This window comes from Chinchilla lanigera, unplaced genomic scaffold (assembly GCF_000276665.1).
Source record: "Chinchilla lanigera isolate Chin_1 unplaced genomic scaffold, ChiLan1.0 scaffold00001, whole genome shotgun sequence".
NCBI lineage: Eukaryota > Metazoa > Chordata > Mammalia > Rodentia > Chinchillidae > Chinchilla > Chinchilla lanigera.
In genome coordinates, this window is record NW_004955402.1 from 60,358,160 (window position 1) to 60,370,094 (window position 11,935).

The 11,935-nt window shown below is 49.0% G+C and overlaps 1 protein-coding gene across 5 annotated transcripts in view; it reads right to left on the bottom strand.

Annotated features, from left to right (window-relative positions):
• The window catches only part of Mbp (myelin basic protein), a 124,867-nt gene that overhangs the window by 34,100 nt on the left and 78,832 nt on the right, over positions 1–11,935 (bottom strand). For all 5 annotated transcript variants that reach the window (XM_005373102.2, XM_013511546.1, XM_013511536.1 and 2 more), the window contains one exon: positions 3,753–4,189. In XM_005373102.2, the coding sequence (XP_005373159.1) occupies positions 3,753–4,189 (437 nt within the window). The remainder of the gene's footprint in view (positions 1–3,752; positions 4,190–11,935) is intronic.

Genomic DNA, 11,935 nt, shown 5'->3' on the forward strand with positions numbered 1-11,935 from the left:
AGAAATGAACACAGCCCACTGTATTTAGAGTTTCTCTACAGGATTTCTGGCCACGACTCTTGCCAGACTGTTCCAGTAAGGGGCTGGGTCAGGTACCACAGCCTCACAAGAAGATGTCACACGGGTCTCTGCGAGCTCTCCTGCAATCTGGCGAGCAAAGCCACCACCTCCAGTCATGCCTGTGGGGCTGAACGCACCCTCCAGGTGCCACGCAGATGCCCTCTACTATGTCCTTCATGTCATCTCCACCCGGCACACACTCATGGGATCACCGACACAGGTACAGAAGCAGGATACCACATTAACAATGGAAAATGAAGCGATTTTAGAAGTAAGGATGTTTAATGAAATTAAAATACAATGAAAAATATCAGGAAACAAACACTGGTTAATTCACAAGGCTGATCATACCCCACAGCACTGAATGGCTGGGCCCGTTCGTCTCCTGCACTGTCACAACTAGAGGCATATAAATAAGTAATCTGCTGCTGACTAAGGACATGCTGAGACTAGCAGGTTACAAAGAGAGTTTTTAATGTAAAATAAGTAGAGAAAAATAGGCAGAGCCATCATATGGGAGTCAGCTCTAAAGGCATAGTGCCATGGAGGAGGACTAGTGCCTCTTACCTGCCGTCCTTTTGTGTGAACTGTCTGGGACTAGCAACCCCTGAGCACCTCAGCTCTTTAGTAAAATGACAATTCCTTAGACAAGGAGTCTCCAGAGCTCACAACTTCAAGCTGTTGGCTTCTGAGGCTTAAGTAGCTCTGGTCACTACTGACACAAGGAGGGGGCTGGTGTGTGCTTGATCAAGCAAGCAGGGTGGTGAATGAGCCCGTGCATCTAGCCTCTGCCCCAGGCCTCCCTCTCCCCATGAGCGCCCCCCTTTCCCCATAAGGCCCCACATTCCGGGGAACCGGAAAACCTGTTCCTTAAAGGCCACAACACAGCCCTCCTTTCTTTCTGAACAACAAAGGAGAATGCGCTTTGTAAATGCACTTTTCATTGCGGCTCTCAGAAGAATATGCCTCCTCAAGGCATTCTTAGTGCACTTGCCTTGAATGTCAGCCCCAGCTGCACAAAGACTGGTGTTGTCCCCGCATTCCATGCCCTGGGGGTGGCAGTTCCTCACGTGGCACCACGGGCCAGCATGCCCCATGGGAGGGTGCTGGGGCAGGCCAAGCAACCCTTTACGGTAATGGGGGCCGTTAGAGTCCTGCTGGATTCTGCCATGAGAACTCTGTTCTACACAGATGAGCAGACACTGCTTTCCCAAGTGTGTGTGGGGTGCCGGCACGTGGCCCCCCATCGGCACCCTGTGTACATCAGACAGCTATTTCAGGAACAGAGGTGGTGAGGCCAGCTTTCGTCATGAGTGCCAGTGACAGGTCTTCAGATTGTCTTTGCAGGCATCTTAAGTCCATTCAAAGGACTTTTCTAGCATATTAAAATGAGAGCCCTCCTGATTTATACACACAGCAAACTAAAATCAGGAATGAAGGGCTGGGGATATAGCTCAGTGGCATAAGCGCCTGCCTGGCAAGCGCAAGGTTGTGAGTTCGATCCCCGGTACAGCAAAAAAAAAAAAAAATTAGGAATGAAAACAACATTTAAAAATTACTCCCTAACAGCTGACACCAACGAATACCCCAGACTCCTAGGGAGGTTGTGGATCTGTCACTGTGTGGAGTGAGTTACATGTGGAACTCCAGTGTTTGACAACCAACAGATAACCCTTAACAAGGCTGCCGAGTTGGACACACACTGTCAATCAGCCCTCCGCACACCTCAGCAGGGACCCGTGAGGAGCCGCGTCTGGCTGGCCTATGTTTGGAACAAGCCACTTATTATCATAAATGCATAAACGTTTAAGGGACTATTTTGGCACCCAAGGGCAAGGCTGTTCTTTAAAAATTTTTTATACTGAAAACACTCAGTAGTGGAAAGAGTGGATACCTTAAAATTTTAAAAACAATTACTTAAAAATTATTCTTATTTTTAAAAATCCTACGAAAATGTTTTTTCCAGGATCCTTGGTAACCTAGGCATACTATTTGCAAGGGGATTGACTGCATCTGAGTCCAGAATCTTTTTTTAAAAACACTGAAGTATCAGGGATTTCCAGCAACGATGGCTGTAATCTTGCAGGAAGGAGGAACACATGTATGCATACATAATTCCACTTAGAGCCAGTCACAATGCTAGATATAAATGCTTTCACAACTTTATTTCAACTTAAACCATTACCACCAAAATGAAGCTTGTGGAATTTATGCTAGTCGGCATTTAATCTTTTTTTTTGGGGGGGGGCACAGTTTTAACATATTTTTCCTGTTCCTTCGATTGAGCAGAATTGCTTAAGTTTTCAACACTGGCTATGTCTGCGTGTGAGGTTCTTGGCTGAACAGCCAGATTTCACTTGGTGTCCAGGACTCACCAAGGCACGGTGTGGCTTCAGAGGCTCGTTTGGAAAAGTACCCCCACTGAAACCATATTAGAAGGAAGTCAGATGACTGACTTTCGGGGTGAGGAAGTGCTGCCAGAAAGTAGAATAAGTGTCTACAAATACATACTGAAGCCACAGGCCAGAATACGAGCTCCGTAAGACTTAAGCCACACCAAATGTTATTCACAGGAAAGTCGTCCAGTGTCACCACCTGAAATCCCAGTCGTCAAGGGGTGGTAGTCCTTGCCCTGAGAGCGGTGATGCCCACAGGGAATGTGAAGCTGACATTAAGTTTGTCTCAGCATTTCACGACCATCAGCTACCTGAAGGGCTGACATAGCCCTTCAGGAACGTGGTGGGGTGAGGTTGCCCTGGGGCTGCTCTGAGGTGCACCCTCATCATTGGGCTGCTGTTCCTCACTGTACTCAAAGCCTCTCAGGTTCCGAAATGCTTTTCAGAATAGTGTAACACAGAGGCAGGAGAAGTCTTAACAGATTTTTGAGGACAGCTACTAAATCAGGGCCTTTTTAAAGAATCACCTTTCTTTCCCAAATTCCCAACTATCCACTTGGAATTAACTACTTAACAAACTGCAGCACGGTTAAGGACCCCACTCACCCTAGAGCCCATTCTTGGAAAATGGGCTACCAAGAGTAGTTTTCCTGTGGTACACTGTTATCCCTGGAACATCTGCATTTCAATAATAAAACTTCCAAGATTCTATAAACAGTTTAATGGGATCACAAGACAATAAGGTTTTGATTCACAGGCTTTCGTTTGTCCCCCCACCCGCTTCCACTAGACTCAGACCGAAGAGAAAGTTTACTCCCGGCGAATTTAAATCCAGGAGTCTGTTCACAAGGCCCCCTCCACCCCAGGCAGTCATTGTACAGCAACAGGAAGCGAGCAGCACTGACCAGGAGACAATGAGCAAAACCCAACCTTGAACCCCACAGTGCGGCGCAGAGGCGGGAGTCAAAGCCCCGAGCCCAGGGCTAGAGAGACCTTTGAAAGTGGCGCTCTGAGCAACGCCCACAGCCTGGGCGCCCTGGACCCAGTGCAGAAGGGCCTTGCCTTTCCCAGTCACACCCTCATCACTGTCCCATGCAAGAGGAGAAAGAGCGGAATGAGATGAAAACAGCCTAAGCAGCAGCCCACGCCCACTCCCTGGGCCATGAGCATTTTCCAGCAGCCCAGGACCTGAGACACTCAGAGTACACATCAGACCTCCTCACTAGCCTTGTCCACCTGGACCTGTCCTTTTCTCTTTCCAGTTAAGCTACAGCTCTTCTACTCCACAGAGCTCACCTTGCTGGAGCCCCGCTTGGGCGCAGCCCTGTCACTGCTAAAGAAGCGCCCGATGGAGTCAAGGATGCCTGTGTCTCTGTGCCTTGGGAGGAAGCCATGCCTGGCATGGTCCATGGTACTTGCTGTGGCCAGGTACTTGGATCCGTGCCTCTGGGAGGGTCTCTTCTGTGACGCCATCACATCCAGGCCCTCGGAAGCTGCTGCAGTGTCTTCTTGGATGGTCTGGAGCTCGTCGGACTCTGAGGGCCTGTCTTTGAAGGTGTTGTCCTCCCTCCCCGGGGCATCTCGGGAAAAGAGGCGGATCAAGTGGGGGCGGCTCCTTGGGTCAGCTGGGTGGGCGTCCTGCCAGGCATTCTTTGGGTCCGCTGTGCGCTTGGAGTCTGTCACCGCCGTGTCCTCAGACGAGGTCCCATTGTTCTGGTTCGCATCTGCCTCTCCTGCAAACAACAATGAGATATGAATACAGGCCTGTGCAAAGCAGTGCGTGGGACAAAGCTGCTTTCTTCCAGGGGTCTTGAACTAGCTGTCTCCTATAAAATCCACAGAATATGTGCAGTGCCGTGAAGTCCCATGGCAGCCTCCAAGTGCCTTTGACAGAAACCAACCTGGAATGGGCATCCTCGGTGAGGCTGTCTGTCAGAAGGTGCTGGGGTCATTCAGTGTCTCAAGGCTTGGCACCCTGGGTAAGACATACTCGGAGAGCCCAGGAGTGCAGACCCCTTGGGGGGCACTTGCTACCTAAAAGGCCACTGGTGCATAAGGTGGACATGCTGGGGCTTTTACTTGACAAAAGGTGTTTTCAGTGATGTTGGTAAAAATGGAACTGCCCACATCTTTTTGCAATTCATGCCTAAAGAAACGGGGCGTTTAGAATTGTTCCGCTCCAAGATTCCACAGGAGGCCTCTCGCTTTAGAGAACTGCTTATTCAGGACATTTTGATCTGGCTTCTCCTCTGTAAGCAGCAATAACTAGAATACCTAATGCGGGAATGGGGTAGTTCATGTTGTATACCACTACCTCATAGCCTCCTACTAAAAATAGAGCATTTCTCTTACAAAGGGCAATATACCCATTTTGCTCTGACATTACGGCAAATTAGGTTTAAGTGAACACAATTTAGTTAATTTCTTCCCCAAACTTTATTACTCACCTGTAGAAAATACAGATTCGCCAATTTTCCTGCAATATCATCCATGCATCTACCTGTCCATCTATGCACTGATATTTACTCAGTAGCACCCATCTACCTATTCATTTATCCATCCATCCATCCATCCATTTGCCCACCCACCCTCCCACCCATCCACCTGTTTACCCATCTTCCACCCATTTATCTATCTGTCCATCCATTATTAATTAAACACGTACTCAGTACAATGAACTCCTCTCTAGGTGTCTGCACTCCAGTGATGAAGGTGTGGTGACTGTACATAAGACCACACTCACATTCTGTCAGCGGAATCGGATATTGAACAGTGCTTATCAAAATGATCTGGTCACATGCTAACCCCCTCCATGACTGTGATCTTATTTAAGAGCAGGGTCTTCGTAGATGTGGTCCCATCAAGGTGGGGTGGTATCACAATAGGGTGGGCCCTAACTCAGTGACTGCTGTCCTTGTAAAGAGAGGAAAATCTGGACTCTGCTTCACTAATGCACAGTGAAGATGTGACGAAGGGTCAAATAGAGGCAGAGGCTGAGTGACACAGACACAAGCCACAGCACACAGGGGACACTGGCACCAACAGGCACAGAACAGATTGTTCCCTGTAACTTTTGGACACCTGATTTAGGATTTGTGGGCTCCATAGCAGTGAAAGAAAGAATTGCCACTGTCTCAAGTCCCCAGCTTGTGGTGCACTCTGCTCAGCTGGGGAAGTGAAGGACACAGCACATGAGAGTACCAGGAGGGCGCTCGGGAGGTGGCACCTGAGGGCAAGTGTCTGGGCCTCGGGGACACGGGTGCGAGGGGTGCGAGTGCGTTCTTGCTCTCTGGAGGCCTGGCGGGAACGAGCTCTGTGCTCGACTGTGCTACACTGAGCTGCAGCAGGCGAGGAAGGATGCGGTCCCAGGAGGGAGGAGAACGGGGCAGAGCAGGTGCAGACCAGAAGGGGAAGGGGAGTGGGAGACCAAGAGCCAGGGGCTGAGGCCATGGGGGAGGAGTCCAAGTGCAGCCGCCACCCTCTTTCATCTGGAGCAGTGTGTCAGGCAGCGGAAGCCAGAAGTCTGTTCTGAACCCGAGTAAGGAAGTAGCTGGCTGTGGCCGGGAAGAGGTGGTGCAGGAATGCAGGCCTATGTGGGGTCCATCCTGTGAGATGGCCAAGGCCTGGGCTAGAGGGCCAGGAGATGGCCCCTCTGAGTTTGTATTCCAGGGGAGGCAAAAGCACTAAGCGGTAAAGTACCCCAGAGCCAGGAGAAGGACAAGGAGTGGGCAGGCCGTAGGTGGGGCTACGGGTTTCCTCACAGGGCAGCTTTAGCTGTACTGGGTCCCAAGGCTGCCCCGGGCTTGATAACTCTCAAGGAGCAACCACAGTGTAACCTGCTGTTGGCCAGGTGCGCTGCTGGGGAGGATGTGGTGCCAACCCACCGAGGGCAGGGTGTGGGCCTTCCCCACGGGTCAGAGAGGGCACGCTGCATCTCCCTAGCAACACACTGTCCACAGGAGTGACATGGCTGTGCTGGGGATGCTCGGCCCCAAAAGTGGCATTGGGGGCTGACCACAGAAGCCCTCTGTGTGGCGTGGATTAAAGTTCCAGATTCCTACAAGACAGCGTGTCCAGCACTGACCAACATGAAGCTTATAAACAGTTCAGTCAGAGTGATCATCTTAGCTGGGAGTGGAGGTGCACACCTGTAATCTCAGCACTCTAGAGGATGAGGCAGACGGATCGTGGTGAGTTCAAGGCCAGATTGAACTATATAGTGAGACCCTGTCTCAAAAAACAAAATAAAACAACAAAAAAATCCCCAGAGTAACCACCGTCTCATGGAGGGGGGGGGGCACAGCAGTCGGGACACACCAGCACCCACATCATGCTCAGAGCTGAGCTCCCAAGCAGGCCTTCTAGCAATCGACGGTCTTAGGCCCACTGTGTGACCACCTCTCTGTGCAGCTCCCATGAACTGGAGAGTCACAAACACACTAGTGAGAACAATAGTTTCTCAGGCACTTTGACATCACACTGATTCATACTCCAAGGATCTCTATTTGTGTTGAGAAGACATTAACCTGGGGGATGCTAAGGTTTTAACTAAATGTCTGCGAGAGTTTTTCTCCTAAGACAGTGTTTACACTTGTTAACATCTTGGTATTGGTAAGGAGGAGGATGAACCCATAGGAAAATTGTCTGGGCTGGGAGACTCCACCTGCTCTTAGCCGCTACTCTTTGGGGCCAGTGAAGCAGGTAATGTTTCCATCAGTCGTGAACTCACACACACACCCCACACATACACGTGAGCAGAGTGCCACTAGAACTGGAATTCAGGTCTCTTCCTCCTCCTCTGCAATGCTTATAAAAACTTCATGGCCTCCCAGAGCAGCAGAGCTGCTCAAGGCCAGGAGGATGGCCTGTGGCTTCCAGCTGCTACCCTAGGGGTGACGCTGGGGCAGCAGGGACAGCACATTCTGGTGCCAGCTGCTCTGAGGGCTCCGACTCCAGTGTGGTTCCTTCCTGTACTTCTCCACATCTTTACCACGCTCTCTGCATAACTGAAAAGCTCTGCCTTTCCTGAGCACGTACAGTGGCATTGGCTTCTCATCCAGGTCCCACATGGGGCTGTGTGGGGGCAGCTCCTTGAGAGCCTAGGCGGGTTGTTTCCTTTGCTATGCATATTGGTGCAAACAGGTATAGATACAGTGCACATTCCCACAGATCCCGATGTATATGGAGTGTGTTTCATACATATATATATATATATATATATATATATGGCAAAGATTTCAAACTCTTTCATCAAATCACACAGATGCAGAAACTGCCCCATCAATGGCATTGATCATGCAGTCAATCAATGACAAAGGCCTTATTTCTAAAGCAGAGTCACACCACTCCTGTGACACATTACAAAGGTTTGCTAGGGGCAGGGTGCAAGGTGAACAGCAGGAGGTCAGGGTCACTGTGGGCTTCTTCAACCTCCCAACAGACCTGTATCTATACCAGCCATGCCCCGTACTTGGGAATAGGGTGCCCAGTCCAGGATGAGTGGAGAAGATGGGTGGGGATGTGTGGTGGCACCATTCTTTAGGACTGCTGGCTGAATTCCGCTTCCTAGGAACACTGACACTTGCAGCATATTTACTGAATGCACTGCTGCCCTTTAGGGTTTGCAAAAGTGACACAGAGACCACTGCGGCTGGTGGAAAGCTGGAGTCTGTGAGGCCATGAAATTGATTTATAAGTTGCAGGAGCAACAGAAACAGCTAAAGAGTCTAACACTGTGGCTGTGCTTTATATCCTGTGGCTAATATAAATTAATGCAAATGTGAAAGGAAAACAATAGCTATATTGTACATAATTAAATGCATTAACAAAACACAAGAGCATCTGAATACTAATATTTTTACAACACTTGGGCTTTGTGAGTCTGAATACAGTTATTTGTAAGGCACAGAGAAAGCATTTATGTCTCCAAAGTAGCTTCTCCCAGCCCATAAGAAGCCTGTGGGAAGCCTAAGCCTGTGCATGTGTAGTGATTTTGGTGGGGACATGCATTGTTTAAATGCATCCATTAGTATTGCCTTCAGCCAAGTTAAAGCACAGTGCAGGCTCCTAGTTAGATTATATTTATGGAACAGAGCACTTGTTAATCTACCACAGCAGCACAGAAAAGCACACAGGCCTTGATATTTGGGGCGGTATTTACTGTTTGCAGAGCTCTGCTATTACCTGAAGAAGGCTCATCTCCCACTGAGCTGGCACCCAAAACAGGGCATGGCGGCCCCTCTCTGTGTCTGCTCTCTGGGGCGTTCTGTCCACTTGTCCCCTAGTTCTGTTGTTCCTCCTTTGGGATAGTTCTTACTTGACAGCAAACCCCCTTGTTTTCAGTACTGGGTTTGAACCCGGGGCCTCTACACTGAACATCATCCCCAGTACTTTTACTTTTTTCTTTAATTTTTGAGACAGGTTCTTGCTAAGTTGCTAAATTGCCCAGGCAGGCCTCAAACTTGCAGTCCTCCTGCCTCAACCCACCAGAGTGCTGGAATCACAAGCATGCACCACCACACCCAGCTTCCTTTTATTTTCTTAACCATCTGTGCTCGGATCACGGCTTCCCTGCTGTTGCTGATCTATCTCCGGTGCGTTCCTTCTCACCATGTGCACTTACTCCCTCTGCATTCCCCATGCACTGATGAGCTCCTCTGCCTGGCTTTTCTTTCTGCCAACAGGGCGCAAGTATGAGTCGTGTGAGCCCTGCTTTGATTCCTTGCCCAAAGCCCACTGTGGCCAGCCGCTCGTGTGTGTCCCTATCCAACCCTAGGCTGTCCAACTACACCACTCTGGAGGCACCATCCTTGTGGACACCACTTGTGATTCCTGTTGCTTTTCTATTGCATCGTACGTGCAAGTTTTAAAATATCTGCTATAAGTCAGGGTCTCACTAAGTGGCTAAGTTGTCCAAGTGGAACTTGAACTTGAAATCCTCCTGCCTTGGCACCCTCCAGAGTGCTGGGAGTACAGGCACCACTCCTACAGTCAGCTATACATTTATTTATTTATTTATTTATTTATTTTATACATTTATTTTTAAGTGAAGTTTCTCTCACATCACGACAGTCTCTAAACCAGCAGCCTGAAGACCTCTGCTTTAACAGTCGTTTCAGTTGGATAATTCTTCATGGTAACACGTAAAGCTTTGTAATAGACACAGGCATTCAGCATAGCTCTAAAGTACCAGAATAACAAACCGGGATTTCCAGCTTTATCCTTTCTTGAAACGCACATCTAAATGTATCACTCCGACGTACTGCTCATCTGGAAAATGGACTGCAGCATGACACTGACTGACAAGTCCTAGTCCACATATGTTCTGTGGTGTGGTGGGAGCAAACCGGAGCACAGGAGCCCCAGGGAGACGACCATGGGGGGGGGCAGCATTCAGAGTGCATGCCAGGAGAGGGTGGGGTCTTTAGAGACCAACAGGGATGGACGCATGAGGCTTGCTCAGCCATGCTGTTCACCAGCGGAAGTCTCTGAGCCAGCCACTGAGCCACACTGGGCAGCCATACCTGATTTATAAAATGGGGAGGGGGCACGACATTCTCATTGGATGTCAAAGGCTCCCTTCAGTGACAGCACACTACAGTTTGCTGTAACATTTTCAGCCAGCCACATCCAGCATGTAACTGCCACTGTTCCCGGAGAGTAACAGGAGTCTTTGCTGAGTATGTTCAGGGTGTTCTGGTGGAGTGTTTCCATGTACCCTCCACAACCTACAAGGCAGATGTCTTATCAGCCCTGTTATTCATTCACAGGAATGGAGACTCAGCAAGCTGCATAGAATCTGACATTAATTCCAAGTCTGTTACTCCCCTTCTGTTACGGAGACGTCAGACAAGTTCCACCTTGGGCTGCCATACCCCTGGCACTTCTCCAGCCTGCACCAAATTAACTGCACAAAACTGACAGCTAAAATGCTGTGGCTCACAACTGCTGAACAGAGAGCTGACCAGAAGGTAGCGAGACCTTCTGAGCTGCCTGTCCTGAGCTCAGAGTTCAGCCAGGGCTCCCACCCACCAGCAGTAGAGACCCCAGAAGCACTTTGTGGTTTCTGTACTCCCAGGGACCTGGATGTCTGTCCCTGCTCTGGCTGCCTGGATGCAAAATCACACAGTCAGTCACAGCTTAGAACATCAGCTGTCCACAGAATCCATTAATGACGATAAAAACAATGACGATAAAAAAGCTGAGTTCAGTAATTCGAGCCACTCTATCCACTATGAGAGCCTGTTCATCTGACATTTCCCTGGAACCTTCGTAAGCTCACAGCATAGCAACTCCAAGCTTGTGCAGAAAACTGTCACTCATTTACAAGCTTGCTGTGACCAGGGGATGGCATGAATCAAATTTCCACACAAGATAATCTCAAATACAACTGTGACGACCAAGTGAACATTGTGCTATAAACATTTCTGTCATCATTTGACCTAGAGTATATTTCTTATGCTCTATTCCACTGCATCCACAGGGGGTCATGTCCTACAAGAAACTTTCAACAAAGCTGAGAAAGAGAGAGAGAGAGACAGACAGACAGACAGAAAAACAAACAGATCTAGGTTTATATTTCCTGGACAGACCCCAGGCCCAGTAAATCTAATGCTTGAGGTGGAGTCCTAATGCTGCTTTGTTTTTAACCACGAGGCAGGCAGTGGCAAGCAGCTTGTCACTTAGCAAGAAACAGGGTTCGCTCTCCTACCTGCACATGAGGAGCGGGCAGCTGCGCCGCGGGCTCTGTGACAGCGCCAGAGATGGCTTGGAAGGCTTGCTCAACCTCAGACTTCCCATGGCCTTGAGCCTGTTGCTGGTTTGGCTCTGGGCTTGTGCTATGAGTGGCACTGCTGGCTGCTTTGCCTCCTCTTTGAGGCCAGCTGCTTACCTGCTGCATGCAGTGGCTGAGTGCAGTGCTTTCCTACACCGATTTGACCCACAATCAGTGCTCTCCACCAGCTGCAGGGGCCCGAGTGCGCACAGGACAGGCTGAGGCTTGGGAGTCAGGTCCCAGGCTCAGCTCACCGGTTTGGTTTGGTTTATGCAGAGGTTTTGAGGTTAACAGGAATATAGCGCTTATTTAGTAGTTGAAAGCATGGCTATATTGCCCAGCAAGCCAGAGAGAAATGTTATGTGGAGGTCATCCTTTCTGTAAGTGCAAGGCGCACACTGCATTAGAACACAGAGGACTTCCACAGATGAGGTAGGACAGTGTCCTTTCTTTCATTATGGTTAATTTAATGTTTTCTTCTGATTAGTATTGTTAAGACATTATACCTAACAATCATTCAAATATAATTTCACTAGGAATGTTTAGTAAAATTTTCCAATAATAAACTTTATAAATGTGGGGTAGAGGCTTAGCCCACAGTTGGTTATATTTATATTGTACCATTGCCACCTTGGTTTTACAGTTGCTTTGGTGGCATATCTAGTTAGGTTGATAACCCTGAGTACAGTTTTGGTTAATTTTAGGT